The sequence below is a fragment of the Callorhinchus milii genome, unplaced genomic scaffold (assembly GCF_018977255.1).
Source record: "Callorhinchus milii isolate IMCB2004 unplaced genomic scaffold, IMCB_Cmil_1.0 Scaffold3, whole genome shotgun sequence".
Lineage (NCBI taxonomy): Eukaryota > Metazoa > Chordata > Chondrichthyes > Chimaeriformes > Callorhinchidae > Callorhinchus > Callorhinchus milii.
Window position 1 is genome coordinate 70,887,294 of NW_024704744.1, and position 15,128 is coordinate 70,902,421.

The window sequence follows — 15,128 nt, forward strand, 5'->3', positions numbered from 1 at the left end:
GGTGAGCAATTGATTTAATGAAGGTTAATATAGCTAAAACACCAGACTTTTGCTCCCTCGATGACTCAATAAGTCAAGGTGGACCCTGTATGGAGCAGGGGCAGAAACACTAGGACAGACCCACATTCATTTTCTGGTCTGGGAAAACATAGTGGATCTCAGCCCAATTGGTGGTAGAAATGCTGGAGTCAGTCTCAGTGCTCCTGTGTCAAAGTGGGAGAGAAGTAAGATCAGCCAGGTCTAGATCACTACCCGGAAATGACTTCAACACACTTGTATGTGGATGTCACAGAAAGTCTCCTCTATAAGCAAGTGAAAGGTTCTGTAAAAAGAACATTTCCAGCTGGTCACATTAAAGTAACTGTAAAACCTACAGCGCTTCACTGCTTTCTTATTTTGATGTTAAAAAAAGTTTACACTTAAAAAAAAGGTGAAACTGCTAAAAAAAAAACTTTTTTAAAGGGTTTGTTAAAACTCAATAAGAAATGTTTATGCAGTTAACCATTGCCTCAGGATCCCATTGGGAAGACTTGCCTTCAACCTCCTCAGAATAGCTGTGACTCTTCGCTGCAGGTTATCCCAGCGCTGATTGCCCTCGTACACCATCTGTTTGAGTTTACAGCCTGAGTCAGTGCGGTTTTCACGGGCTAGCCGTCTGTACTGCTTATTGATCAGCTCCAGCTGAGTCAGGCTCTCATGGACTTGTCGCTGGAAAGCCTGAATATGGAATAAAACAATTCAAATAACTTGTCGTAAAATCCCTATACGTAGTGAGTATATGATCAATCACATTTCATTATCAAAAACACTATAATAATCTTCCCTTTTATTGGATTGGGTATAGCGCCTTTCACGTCAGGCGGACGTCCCAAAGTACTTCACAGAATTTTACTATGGAGGAGAGTGATTGTGTATTTGTGTACATAAAATAGGCGTTATGGGAGAGTGTGTTTCGGTGAAGTAATTGTCACCGTTAATTGTCATGTGGAACAATATACTAGTTCAGGTGTGGAACGAGAAAACTCAGAGTTTCAGAAAGGAAAAAGACAAACATATTTCAGGGCCATTAGATAACGAATCTTGTGGGAAATTGGCTGAATGGACACATGGTTTATGCCTGCCTTATATTACTACTATTAGGTACATTCAATGAATCAGATCTTGAGATGAACCACTAAGCGGCATCACTGACTATTGGAAATCTCTGGTCTATTCGCTAATTAAAGTTATTGGCTAGGCTCTGCACAGCAGCGACTGCTTTAAGGAATGTGTTCCCACAGTATTTCACCCTTGCATTCTGCACCTCAAATTTCTTAAGCTCCTCTTTGGCAACTGTGTAGAGAACGCCAGAGGAATTGGGGTAAGCAGCTGTTTGCTCCGAAGTTTCCAGCCAGTCCTCAAAGCGGGAGTAATCATCCAAGAACTTCTGCCATAATCTCCAGGTCTCTTCAATTCTAACAAGGAAAGGAAAGCAGAAAGTGTGACGAGCAGTAACATTGAACGCTGCTGAAGTCACAGACTAACGCAAAAAAACTAATTGAATAAGGTCCAGGCTGAAAGTCTAAAAGAAAACGATAGCATTGCTGCTCCCACATGGCTCACTACCAAAACATGACAGTATCATTTATAAATGCAAGCCAGCTGTTGGGAAGACAGCTGATGCAAACTGACCAAGTTGCTCATTTTGTTCACAAGACTGGTTTGAATGAAGGCAACCCTTCAGACCATTTGCCTTCATCCCTCCAGTAAACCCACTCTGCTATCTTCCCATCACAACATCAAAATGTTATTTATCATGAGTTCAGCACATTGGCCTCACCCACTCCATCTGTTCCTGTCAGTAATTATTCTCTGGGTAAAGAAAAAGTTCCGGTGTCTGTTCTGAAATTGCCCTTTGCAACTCTAACCTAGGTTTTCTTGTTCTACTGTCTTGGTGCATCCTAAAGTATTGTTCTGGGTTTACTTTTTCAAACCCATTTCATATACCTCTATTAGGTCCTCTCTGAGACACATTCTCTTGAGACTGAAGAATCTTAGCTCATCAAATAGTTGCTCACAGTTCATTCTTCTAACATTGAGAAACATCCTTAATGCTCTCTTAAATGTCTCTAGGGACTGATTGGTCAGCCCCATTATGTGGCAGCAACAGGACCATGTGCAGTACCCCTGGCGCAGCCTGACCAAGGCACAATATAGCTTGAGTAAAAGGTCTGGTGATCTGAACTCAACTGATTCAACAATGCAACCCAGCCCAGCATCCTGTTTGCCTTGTTTGTTTCTGCCTCACATTGTTTGACATGGTAGATCAGCTAAAGCTCCTTGATCGCTTTCAGCATCCCCCTTGGCAAGTTCTATCCCATCTTATACTCTCTAAATATTGAACTGAGCATCATACATGTGCATCCAGTTTCTCTCTAGTTTAAATGCCACCGTATTCATTTGTTTAAAACATGTTATAAATTAAACATTGTCTATATTCAAATTATTAATCTCTGGATTGGCCCGAGGTTGGCGATTTAAATATAGACATTTGGATTTATATTACAAGACCAGACCAGACTCTATGGACAGAGTAGCTGGTATGAATTCTGATGAACAGTTTTGGTGGCAATAAAACATTTTAAAGAGCAAGTGAATGCATACAATGCATTTTAAATAACATGCACTCAACTTTAGTCTTATTCAATATTTGTCAGTCAATAGGCTAGAACGAAAGCCCAAGGTTATGAAAGGGCGGATGTGGAGAATCTCGTATCCCTATTTTCACCATTTGTCTTGTTCTTTGTATTATAATAATATAATCCTTGCATTTCATATCGTCGAGATGACTCAAAGTGCTTTACAGGATATACTCTAAGGTGACATGACTGTATTTTATGGACAAATATCACAGCCAATTTATACACAACAATGTCTCACAAACATCCATGGAGTGAATTACTAACTTTATTTTGTTTAGGCGACTGTTGAACAGGACATTGGGAGAAACTCCTTTTCCTTTTAGAATGTTGCCTTGGGATCTTTAATATCCACCTGGACAGGCAGACGGGATTTCACTTTAATATCTCACCAGAAGGACAGCACCTCTAACAATACAACGCACCCCAAGCAGTGCATTGGACTATCAGCCTAGACCATAAGAGTTCCAAGTCTTGGGGGTTTGAAACCACAGCCTTCTGATTCAGAGGTGGAAGTCCTATTACCTGAGCCAAGCTAACACACAAGCGCACAATGTGTTTGAAAAGAGGTAATCAGATCCCAACAGAAGTTAGTTCCCCCGGGAGAAAAGAGAAAATTTACAGAGGGGCATTTATATGAAATGGGAATGTATTTTACAATCAGACATTCACCATCGCTCATGATGTACAAGAGCTCTTACTTCAGTCGCCTTTCCATGGACATTGCACAGATGTTTCTCCACCTCCTGTCCAGATTACGCGTGGCCTGTTGGATTGAATCACACTCCGGCTCAGTGGCACAGGCATCGCAATCGTGAAGCAAAACTTCACACAGGTTGAGGACCGAAGCTACCCCGGTGCTGTGCTTCTCAATATCTCTCTGCAACTCCTGGAAGAGCAAAGACACTGGGTTTAAAAGGAGCTTGGAGCTCGTCCTCAATGTTTCTATCCTTCCTGTCAGGAAGCTTCTGGCAACCCCGTGACTGGCACATCTGGAAATCACAATGTCACAGTTTATCATTATCGGTTGTCACACTGTGAATCTGAGAGAACTGTTTCCCAATGCCAACAGTCTTATCAAGGATAACCACATATATATATATATACACACATTATATACATATGTATACTATAGATAGAGAGAGAGGGAGATATGAACAATACTGGGGAAAAATGCAAATGTTTTTCAAGATTATGAAAAGTGACTGGGTGTTGGCTCATAGTACAGAACACTGGAACAAAGAGAAAACAATCAGTGGAGCAAACACTAAAGCAAACAGTGGATCAAAGGGAAACAAACTGCTGCGCGTCTTTAAAACACGCAGGAGGAATGTGGAAGATACAATGAAGAAAAATCTAAGTGTAGCAAATTTACACATTTATTATATATCCCATTGCATACACAAAGTCACCTTCGCTAGATCTAATGGCAAGTGGAATTTCATCCTCAATTTCTATTTAACATATAGATGATATCATGAGGATTGACTTCACATGTTGCAAAAATATAAGTATTATTTTTTTTAAAATCGCTTTCAACAGTACCACAGTGCGAAAATACTCTACATGCTTGCCTGCTGGTCAGTGAGCTTTTGCTGGATTTCTTGAGAATCACAGGTATCGTACACAATGGGTTTTGACAGCTCAGTCTCAATGTGAGCAAGCCAGGATCGCAAACTGCTCATGTTCTTATCCAGCTGCTGCACAGCAACCAGTGTCTCTTTCAGCTTCTTCACTCTAAAACACAAAGAGAAACATTAACATTAAACATTAACATGTTTCAATGGCCGTAAAAAACATTCTTTAAAAAGGAAATTGGATAGACGCTGAGCAGAGAAAGTACGGAAGGAAATTAAAGGGGAGCAAAGGATTAGGTCATGGGGCTCATGTTGACAAAAACACCAACATAGACTTGATGAGCTGAATGAACTGTTTCTATGCTGTGATATCGTATAACGTGAAAAGCCCCACAGCACATGTACAGTTTTTCTTCAGAGGATGTTGGTGATCAAGTGGTTTTTCACAAAACCCACTTGATCGCCAACTGAACATGTGGCATCTTCAATTCCATTAGATACAGAAGTACTCGTACAGCTCAAAACCATTTAAAAAAAAATAATGTGCCGTTATTTTATTGACTGTATACTTATTTAATTGACTGTAACATCCAATACCAATTAGGACATGGACCAAAGTCGCTTTTGGCTCGTATTATGCAGAACAGGCACTTGTAAAGTTTATTCCATGGGTGCTTTGTGGAAGATAGGTGCTTGCCAAAGCATCATCACGCCTCCACACGCCTAATAATAATCCCTCCAAAACCAAAAACAATAATTAAATTGGTCATTTTCAATCTACGACTGTTTGTGGGACATTGCTGTGCGCAATTGGCTGCCGCGTTCGCCCACAAATATACAGTCAATTCACTTTACAGTGTGTTCTGTGAAGCGCTTTGGGACGTCCTCCTGACGTGAAAAGCGCTATATCAAATGCAAGGATTATTATTATTATTAAAGTCACCTGTACACTTTTGAAGAACAGAAATTACAAAGGCCACAAAAGGCCTGAAGGAAATAGCTTAGCAGTAGTATGGCCAGTACAAGATGGTATTTAATAATTCACAGTCTGCGTCACACCAAGCTAAGAAGAGAGAAAAGGCATAGAGATCAAGGAACAACTGTGACAAAGTATTTCAATCATACTCTTAATAATAATAATCCTTGCATTTGATATAGCGCCTTATCGTGTCTTCAAGACGTTTCAAAGCGCTTCACAGAATATACTATGAAGTGAATTGACTGTATATTTTGTGGGTGAAACGCAGCCACACAGCAATGTCCCACAAACAGTTGTGGATGGAGTGAGCAATTTTTTTTTGAAGGAACTGTTACCCCCGGAAAAGCGATCTGCCAATCGACTAACAACCGGGTTCCTACCTACTGCTAGGTAAACAGAGACGTTTGGAGTAAGGAAACTTGTCCAACATTTCGCCCTGCCGGAAATCGAACCCAGGTCTCTCGCTTGCAAGACGAGTGCTCTAACCACTGAGCTACAGGACTCCAATGTTAATCTTACCACAAGCAGATAAGATGCCTCGTTTAGCAGGTTATTCCAAAAATGTAGCAGGCAAACAACAAAAAACATAACTGAACATGTAATATAAGATGCAATTTGTTAGATTTCAGAATATTTATTGGATTTGTATAGACTACAAAATGCTGCCTATTTTCAGGTTATGTTATATAAATTCTCAATATCGATGTAGAAATGAAGTCTATGCTAACCCAGATTAACATGGAGGAACCATATACACACACTGGTGCCAGTGAGCTTCTGGCATCCTTTTACTTGTGCATTAAATGCCCCCAAACTCCCTTTAACACACAGTTCTGAGGTCTGGTCTAGTCTGAAAGTACTACATAAATTTTCATTTATCTGCCAGTCACACCACACGGGACAGGCACTGGTATACAGTCAACGTTACCACCAAATGAGAAATAAAAGAATTCCAAGGCTCCACTCTCTACTACAGTAGTGAGTATCTGTAAGTGTTTTTTGCAAATCACAAAAAAAACACGGATAGTTTAAGAGCGAGGACATTAGATGCTAAGTGTAGTTTTACAACCATAGCTTTGAACCAGGGATGAGGACAATGAGTGAGGTGTTCAGCAGCCACATTCCTAGCATTTCCCATTGTTACTTAAGCACCTTACTGAACCTGTCTCACTGTACCCAAAATTCAGGTTCTGCCAACACTTCAGCCCCTCAAAATAGCAAAAGGAGGCCTCATGCCACTTTAGAACAAACAGTAATACAGATGCAAAACAAGCTGCATAAAAGCATCACTTAATTCCTTTTTGAGCTTTACAAACTAAAAGGCAAGCCTTCCTCCTGGACAGAAAGCTTCCATACCAAAATGTCATTCAACTCAAAAGCCTTTTTACCTCATGAATACAGAAGGTCAATCCACTGGCCCAGTGTTCTGGCCAGATTCTACACATTTAGCCAAGCTATTGACAGAGGCTTCTAAATGAATTGTAATCAGCAAACAGGAAATGTTAAGGAATCTTGCCTTACTGAAGAAATTAGCTGTACTGTGTGCTGTGTAACTACAAAATAAGTTCACTGCACAATTAATTTATTTGCACCACACAAAGAGATCCCTCACTAAACTATTACTGGAGCACTCTTTGCCTCACAGGCAGAAGACAGCATAGCCTGCAAATTTGCAGAGAATCCACTGTAAACAATTTGTGCTATTCTCAGTAACTAAGTAAGAAGTGCGGCAACAGTTTCAGGGCAGGAAGGAACTAGATATGTAATCAGATTTAAAAATTTGCTATTTTAACTACAGCAGGGGCTGAATGATGAAAACGCTTAGCAAGCAAAACAACAAATCCCACATCAGACCAACATAAAAGCATGTCAATTTAAGCACCTAAGGTGTACAAACAGGCCTGTCAAGAGCTTCGCATAGTTGCTTTAGATTAATGGCTCAATGCTCTCTAACCAACCATTAACAGATTGAAAGGCAAAAAAAAAGGATAGCATTGCCTGCCTGGTAACATCGCAGTGGCACTCGGGAAGATCAGAATCCAAACACTGGTTTTCCATCATTGCCTGTTGCATTAAATTCGACATGTGGTTCGGCTAAGGAATAAGATCACCTCTCCCGAAGGCCAGAATGCTTTTCAGTGCTGGTAACTCTTGCACAGGGAGTGCTGTGAAAGTGACTTGCCATCATCACTCTAAACAAATGTTATTAAAGCCTGCCTGCTAACTGACACCACGCAGCGACAAGTGTTCAACTTTCTAAATAAAACTTACATTCATCAGCATGTGTTGTGGGGCTCAAATTCCTGGAGCGTCAGGCTACTGACGTGAAACACGCCTCCTTCAGAAAACTGACAGATAATGTCGATCCACAAACCTCAATCCCAGCTTCACCGAGTGCTGAACAAGCTTCCACAGGACTGCTGCGAACTTCAATGGGGAAAGGGATCTGGTGCCTCGTTTCAGCAAACACGCTGAACTATTCATAACCTATGACGTCTGTCTCTGGGATGTGAAGGCTAGCGAGGAAATTCATAGCGGTAATCAAGCTGCAGCTGTCTCCCCCTTAAAGCACTTCACACACAGCACAGCAGCCCCAGAGATATACAATCAGGAGTCAAGGTCGCATTCTCCCCTCTACATAAATTCAAACAATCCCCCTTTCAGACTTGTAAGGCAGTATTAACTAGAATGTCACCCTAAACCCTGTAACCTTTAATTCAGAAGCACGTTTTAACACATAAAAATATCAGCTATCCATTATAATTCTACTGCTTTCATACAGAAGTTTATCTTTTATTGCAGATCGACAATGCTTTTAAAGTTTAACTTTATGGTATATTTGTAACTACTGTTTATTTAAACTCATTTAAAGAATTTTGCCAACATTACATTTTGAATATGCTGCGGATTTAGTTCTGTAATGGAAGAAAGTTTTTATATTCTGGAAGGATGATATCACATGAGTTGAAGGGGCTTCTTCATCCAAACCTCGTGTGGCTGTTTGTTTGCTGTGTGCAAATTGGCAGAATTTACTTTAGTGCTTCTCTATTTTCAAGATCACAATATTATCATTACTTAGAATTGATGTGGTGCCTTATCTCGCTGCCAAAATGTCTCAAAATATTTCACAGGATTTGCTGTAGAGCTAAATGACTATTTGCAAGGCAAACACGGCAGCCAATTTTCAACAGTAGTTAAATATACCATAAAGTTAAACTTTTTAAAAGCATTGTCCATCTGCAATAAAACATTTATAAAGTTTCAAGAAAGCAACCCGAAACCCTAGTCTGCACCATTTCACATTGATCTGGGATAAGTGAGCAAATACACGGCCAAAGTACGTGACGAACGAAAAACAAGATCTGAGGGCACACAATGCTTTTGCTGCAACAGTCTGACTGAACTCCGTCTGCAGTGAACAGCTATCTCCAGTGAATACAATACGCATGATTAACATACAATATCACAAACATGCAAAGCACTTGGGTGCAAGCCTTCAGTACTATTACAGTGAACTTAAACACACTCTCTCTCTCTGAGAATTAGATCTACTAAAGTGAACACCAAAAAAAAATGCTGTTAGGAAATAGTATGTTTTGGTGGGCAAGGAGTTAAACTGCCTTGAACCATTTTATTGCAAGATTTTGGAATGCCATAGTTATAAACAATCCCTACAGGCTCAGCAGCAACCCAGAGTGCTCAGAGCAGTCGGCACAGAATTCAACATAGCTTTTCATTTCAAACAAAACTTCTTTTGTCCAACCTCCCACAATTCAGCAGAATGAGAAATCCAAAATGTCTGTAATCTGTTCCCTGACTGGCCAGATGATTGCAATCTGGACACGTTGCTGGTAATACCCGAACAAGAACCTCGGCCTCAGCTCTGAAAACTACCCAGACTGTATAGAACCACCACCACCACCAGCCACTGAAATTCCTGCTGCTGAATTAGGCTACATTTGCAGCAATTCAGTTAATTAGTTTATCAGTGGGGGAAAAAGATTCAAATCCCTCATTCCAGCTCTTGTTCAACCACAGACTAGTCTTAAAAAAACATTAAAGGCTCCCCATCCAAAGGTCAGGTTCAAAGTAAAGACATGGTTTGAATTGTAATTGTTCCAATTTCCATCGCTACATAGCTCTTTACCTATCTTTACACTGCAAAGTTGTAGAGTAACAACATGTGCAATTGATTTTTTTTTACTTTTATGATTTTTGCAAACCTTCAGTATTATACATTTTCTCCTGAATTTTCTGAGTTAAACAGCACTGCAAAACTTCAGGACAATTATATAACTGAATCTTGAATATAATATTTTGACTATTTTTGCAGCAATCCTTTATAATGCTTTGATTTTGACCTCATATAGTCTAGGCTGACGCTTTAATGGCATGCTGGAGGAGAACTGCATTGTTGGAGGTGCTGTCCTTTAGATGAGATACAAAACTAAGTTAAGTCTGCCTGTTCTTGTGGACATTAAAGATCCCATGGCAGTAGTGTTCAAAATTCTGAGGGATTTTGATAAGAGTAAATAAGGAGAAACTGTTTCCACTAGTGGGTGGGTCGGTAACTAGAGGACACAGATTTAAGATAATTGGCAAAAGAACCTGAGGGGAGATGATGATCAATGTTTTTAAGCAGTGAGTTGCTACAATCTGGATTGCACTGTCTGAAAGAATGGTTGAACCAGATTCAATAATAACTTTCTAAAGGGAATTGGATATATCCTTGAAAAGAAAAAAATTGCAAGGCTATCGGGAAAGAGCGGAATTAATTGGATAGCTCTTTCCAAAAGCTAGCATGGGCACGATGACTGTAGGATTCTAAGATTCTCTGATACTCAAAGTGCCTACGCTATTGTGCATCAGCCTGGCTCAGTTCATAGCATACTCGACTCAGAGTTGGAAGTTTGTGGATTATGGGTGGGGGTGGGTGGGGGGGGTGCATTGTCAGAGCTGCCGTCCTTCAGATGAGACGTTAAATGAAGGTCTCGTCTGCCTGTCTGTTAACGATCCCATGGCAATTGCTATTCAGAAATACAGCAACAACAACTTGGATTTGTATAGCGCCCTCCATGCCAGACGGCGTCTCAGAGCGCTTCATAACATAATAACATGTAGGAGCAGGAGTAGGCCATTCGGCCCTTCGAGCCTGCCCCGCCATTCTATCATGGCTGATCTTCTAATCTAACTCCAGCTAATAACCTGACCCTGCCTTATCCCCATATCCCTTAATCCTTTTTGCAATAGGAAATCTATCTATCTCAAGTCTTGAATATGTTCAAGGACTGAGCGTCAACAGCCCTTTGGGGTAGTGAGTTCCATACATTCACCACCCTTTGAGTGAAGAAGTTCTTCCTCAACTCAGTGCGAAAGGGCTGTCCTCTGATTTTAAGGTTGTGACCCCTGGTTTTAGTTTCTCCAACCAGGGGAAACAATCTCCCACTATCTACTCTATCATGCCCTTTGATGATCTTATAGGCTTCTATAAGATCCCCTCTAATTCTTCTATATTCTAGAGAATATAGGCCCAAATTGGTCAGTAAATCTATGCTGCACCCCCTCCAAGGCAAGTACATCCTTCCTTAAATAAGGAGACCAAAACTGCACACAGTATTCCAGGTGTGGTCTCACCAGGGCCCTATGCAGTTGCAGCAAGACTTCCCTACTCTTATACGCTAATCCTTTCATAATGAATGCTAACATACCGTTCGCCTGCTGCACCTGCAAACTAACTTTCTGTGATTGGTGTACAAGGACACCCAAGTCCCTCTGGACACTAATACATTCCAATCTCTCCCCTTCTAAAAATAACCCGCTCTACTGTTTTTGCTACGTAGGTGGATGACTTCGCACTTCCCTACATTATACTTCATCTGCCACCTACCTGCCCAATTATCTAACCTATCTATGTCTCACTGCATTTTTTTTAATGTCGTATGGAGGAGGGGGACGAAGGTGACCAAAGGGCGGTCGAAAAGAAAGATCTTCAGCAGAGACCTGAAAATAGGAAGAGATGGGGCGAGGCGTAGGGAGTGAGGAAGGGAGTTCCAGAGCCTCGGGGCATAGTGGCTGAAGGCACGGCCGCTGAGCGGAGGACTCAGGGGACAAGAGGAGGCCAGACCCGGAGGAATGAAGCCTGCTGGCACTGTTTTGAGGAGAGAGGAGGTCAGAGAGGTAGGGGGGTGCAGAGGAGTGGAAGGATTTGAAGTCGATCCTCTCTGGGACAGGCAGCCAGTACAGTCTGGCAAGAACTGGGGTGATCGGGGAGCGAAGTTCGGTGCAGGTGAGAATGCGGGCGGCAGAGTTTCGAATAATCTGGATTTTATGAATGGTAGTGGAGGGGAGGCCGGTGAGGAGGGCGTTTGAATAGTCCAACCGAGAGGTAACAAAGGCACGGACTAGGGTTTCAGCGGCTTTCGGAGAGAGGTATTGGTGAAGACGGGCGATGCGTCGGAGGTGGAAGAAAGCGGTGCTGGTGAGGAACTGGATGTGGGGAGGAACGATAATTGGGGGTCGAACTGGACGCCTAGGTTGCGTTTGGGTTCGGAGAGTTTTAGGGGGAGGTCGGGTAGGTGGAGGAGGTGAGAACCGTGAGATTTTAGATGTTGACGAGAGCCAAAGAGAATGGCTTCTGTCTTGTCAACTTTCAGCTGAAGGAAACGTGCGCTCATCCAGTCCCTGAGGTCTGACAGGCAGTGCTGACAGAACATCAGGGGACTGGGGGTCGCAAAGAGAGGTGGAAAAATAGAGTTGGGTGTTGTCTGCAAACATGTGGAAATGTACCCCATGTCTGCGGATGACATCCCCAAGGTGGAGCATGTAGATCAGAAAGAGGAGGGGGCCAAGGATGGATCCTTGGGGTGCCCCGCAGGTAACTGGGTGAGAACGAGAGGAGAAGCCGTTTGTGCAGATGTACTGCTGGCGGTTTGTGAGGCAGCACTCAAACCAGGCGAGTGCAGTCCCACTGAGGTGGATGATGGAGGAAAGGCGTTGGAGGAGGATGGCGTGATTGACTGTGTCGAACGCGGCGGAGAGGTCCAGGAGAAGGAGGCAGAGAGAGCCCTGGTCACAGATGGAGAGGTTGTCGTTTGTGACTTTCTCTGTACTATGGGCAGGGCGGAAAGTGGACTGGAGGGGTTCGAATAGGTAGTGGGAGGAGAGGTGTGCGCAAAGTTGATTGGCAACAATGCATTCTAGGACTTTTGCGAGGAAGGGCAGGTTAGAAATGGGGTGGTAGTGGCTGGGGTTTGAGGAATCTAGGGAAGGTTTTTGAGGAGGGGGGTGATGACAGCAGTTTTGAGAGGGGCAGGGACTGATCGGGAGGGGAGGGACTGGTTGATGACATCAGCCAGTAGTGGGCAGAGGAGGAGCTGCGTGACCAGATGGTTGATGGGGAGGGGGTTGACGCAGCAGGTGGTGGGTTTCATGGAGGTGATGGTGGGTGAGAGGGTGGAGGGAGAGCTGGGGAGGAAGGAATGTAGAATGGGGGTGGTGGTAGGAGCAGATGATGGGGAGGGTGAAGGGGACAGAGAGGGTGTGGTGGTGGGTGACAAGGGGCAGGTGGATGAGGCTGCCTGGCGGATGTTGTGTATTTTAGATGAAAAGAAGTCCATGATCTCCTCGTACTTGGCATTTGATGTGAAGATTGAGGAGGCCTAGGTGGGGGCACGGAGGAGGTAGTGGGTGGTGGAATAAAGGATTTTAGGATTGTGTTTAGCCTCCAAGATGATGTTGGAGTTAAAGGCCGTTTTTGCGCGTGTCAAGGAACGGCGGTAGCTGTGCAGATGATCGAGCCACAGTTGGTGGTGAACTGTCAGCCCAGTTTTCCGCCATCCGCGCTCGAGCAGACGGGTTGGGGTTTTTAGCAGCAATTTAGATTTGTAATATCCTCCAGCCTGCTTCACGTCCCCTGCCTCGCCCGCCCTAGCAGGCGGGCCTTCAGTCACTCTGCCCCCATCCTCCAGAACTCACTCCCACAGTCCCTCCACCTCGCCCCCTCCCTTGCTTCCTTCAAGACCCATCTCAAGACCTTCCTCTTCAACCATGACTTCGATCACCCTCCTTTCCCCCATGCCCTGCACGCTCCTTGATCCCCACCCCAGGTCTGAAACACTGACTAACCAGCACTTTGGGACATCCTTCCAACGCGAAAGGTGCTATACAAATGTAATTTTGTTGTTGTTGTTTGTGGGACATGTGCAAAATTGACTGCCTTGTTCGCCCACCAAATACACAGTAACTACATTGGGAATCCTGTGAAGCACTTTAAAACATCTTGACAGTGTGTTAAGGCTATGTATCAATTGAAAGAATTATTATTATAATTTCTATGAGAGTAATCTTGTACTATCTGCCTTCTCAAAACCTTTCAGAATTTTGAATACCTATATTGGATCCACCCCCCTTAATCTTCTCTGTTCCAAATGAAAACTCGTCTTAACTTTTCACAACGATGTAACTCCTCATCTCTGGAATTAGTCGGGTGAACCTACCCTCATGCATTTCATGGGAAACCCAGTTCCAATACTGCAAATGTAGCCTAACCAAAAAGTTGTGAAGCTACCCTATTATCTAAAAAAAATCATAATTTCTTTATAAGACTTATTAGACTTTGTAGTGGTATCACGACTTTTGGGGCACCCTGCACAAGGTTAACTTTACTTTTCTGGTTTGGCTTTAGTTATTTTGGTTAATTTGGATTTCAGAAGTCTCCTCTGACTGTAATGTTCAGTGCACATATAGTGATAAATCCTGTGATGCATTGACACTGGTGATTAATGTTTTGAGCTCATGATATTTAACAAAGAGACTGGTACCCAATGGGCTGAAAGTGACTCCCCCACAAGACATCCTTCTTAACGGCCGCAAAATACTCACAGCCAAATCAACTTTACAGTGGATCATGTGAAGCGCTTTGCACTCGACTTGATGACATAAGGCATGATATCAAATACAAGGATTATTATTATTATTACCTGACAAGACTGTCTTGCCACACAGCGAAATAGCAGCTTAGCACAAAAAAATCCAATGCAAGCCAAGTGTGTGATTTCTCACTGGGAACGACACTGGGAATCTGCCTCTCACACACCCAAACCATTCAATGTGCTAAATATTACAAGGTCTTTAATTTGATCACCAGCGTTAATTAACACAGTGCAACAAAGGCCAATTTATCCCCACTGAGTTTGTACAATAGTCTGAATATGTTATCATTATACTTCACTTTTACGGACACTTTGAGCAACTATATCAATTTGCAAAACTTACTTTCTTTTATGTAGATGAACGAGGCATTTTAGAAATCCACAATACAACAATGAGTGATTTATAATGACACAAACAGATGCTTTTAGACATCAGAAGCAGCTGTTGAAGTATGTATGTGACAGGTGGCACCACATCACAATACAGCAATCATATGATGTTAATATCAGTGATGAAAGATTTCTCTGAAGAACTCAAGCAGCAGGATGTAGTTTTAGTATATTAACAATCCTTACAAACCTCATGCCTTTCAAGTGAGGAGGATATCTCCAAGAACTTCACAGGACACACTGTAAAGTGTAGTGATTATATTTAGTAGGCAATCCTGCACCTAATTTGAACACAGCAAAGTCCCACAAACAGCCATGGCCACGAGAATGATCCAAACATTCAGCGTCAATCAAATCTTTCAAATGAAGTGTTAAATCCTCTTCTCCCCTTCCCATCTTCGACACAGATATCTGTTCACGGTCCGCTGAGTGATTAATCAATTCAATTCTCTTTTAAGTGCTCCAACTCTCACTACTTTCTACAACTAGTGACCGTCTCTTTTATTGGTCAATAAATTGATAGGTGAAGGACTTAACTTTAGCTCCTGCCTTCTTGAGCTTTATTGATGTTCTC

General features: G+C 42.5%; 1 protein-coding gene across 7 annotated transcripts in view; it reads right to left on the minus strand.

Annotated features, from left to right (window-relative positions):
• Positions 1-15,128, minus strand: part of syne1b (spectrin repeat containing, nuclear envelope 1b) — a 233,595-nt gene that overhangs the window by 23,659 nt on the left and 194,808 nt on the right. For 6 of the 7 annotated variants that reach the window (XM_007894396.2, XM_042332964.1, XM_042332961.1 and 3 more), the window contains 4 exons: positions 4,253-4,415; positions 3,380-3,567; positions 1,304-1,454; positions 535-717 (listed from right to left, as the gene is read on the minus strand). In XM_007894396.2, coding sequence (XP_007892587.2) covers positions 535-717; positions 1,304-1,454; positions 3,380-3,567; positions 4,253-4,415 — 685 coding nt within the window. Of the gene's footprint in view, positions 1-534; positions 718-1,303; positions 1,455-3,379; positions 3,568-4,252; positions 4,416-7,236; positions 7,440-15,128 lie in introns of those variants that run through there. The other variant, XM_042332963.1, reaches the window with a different exon arrangement.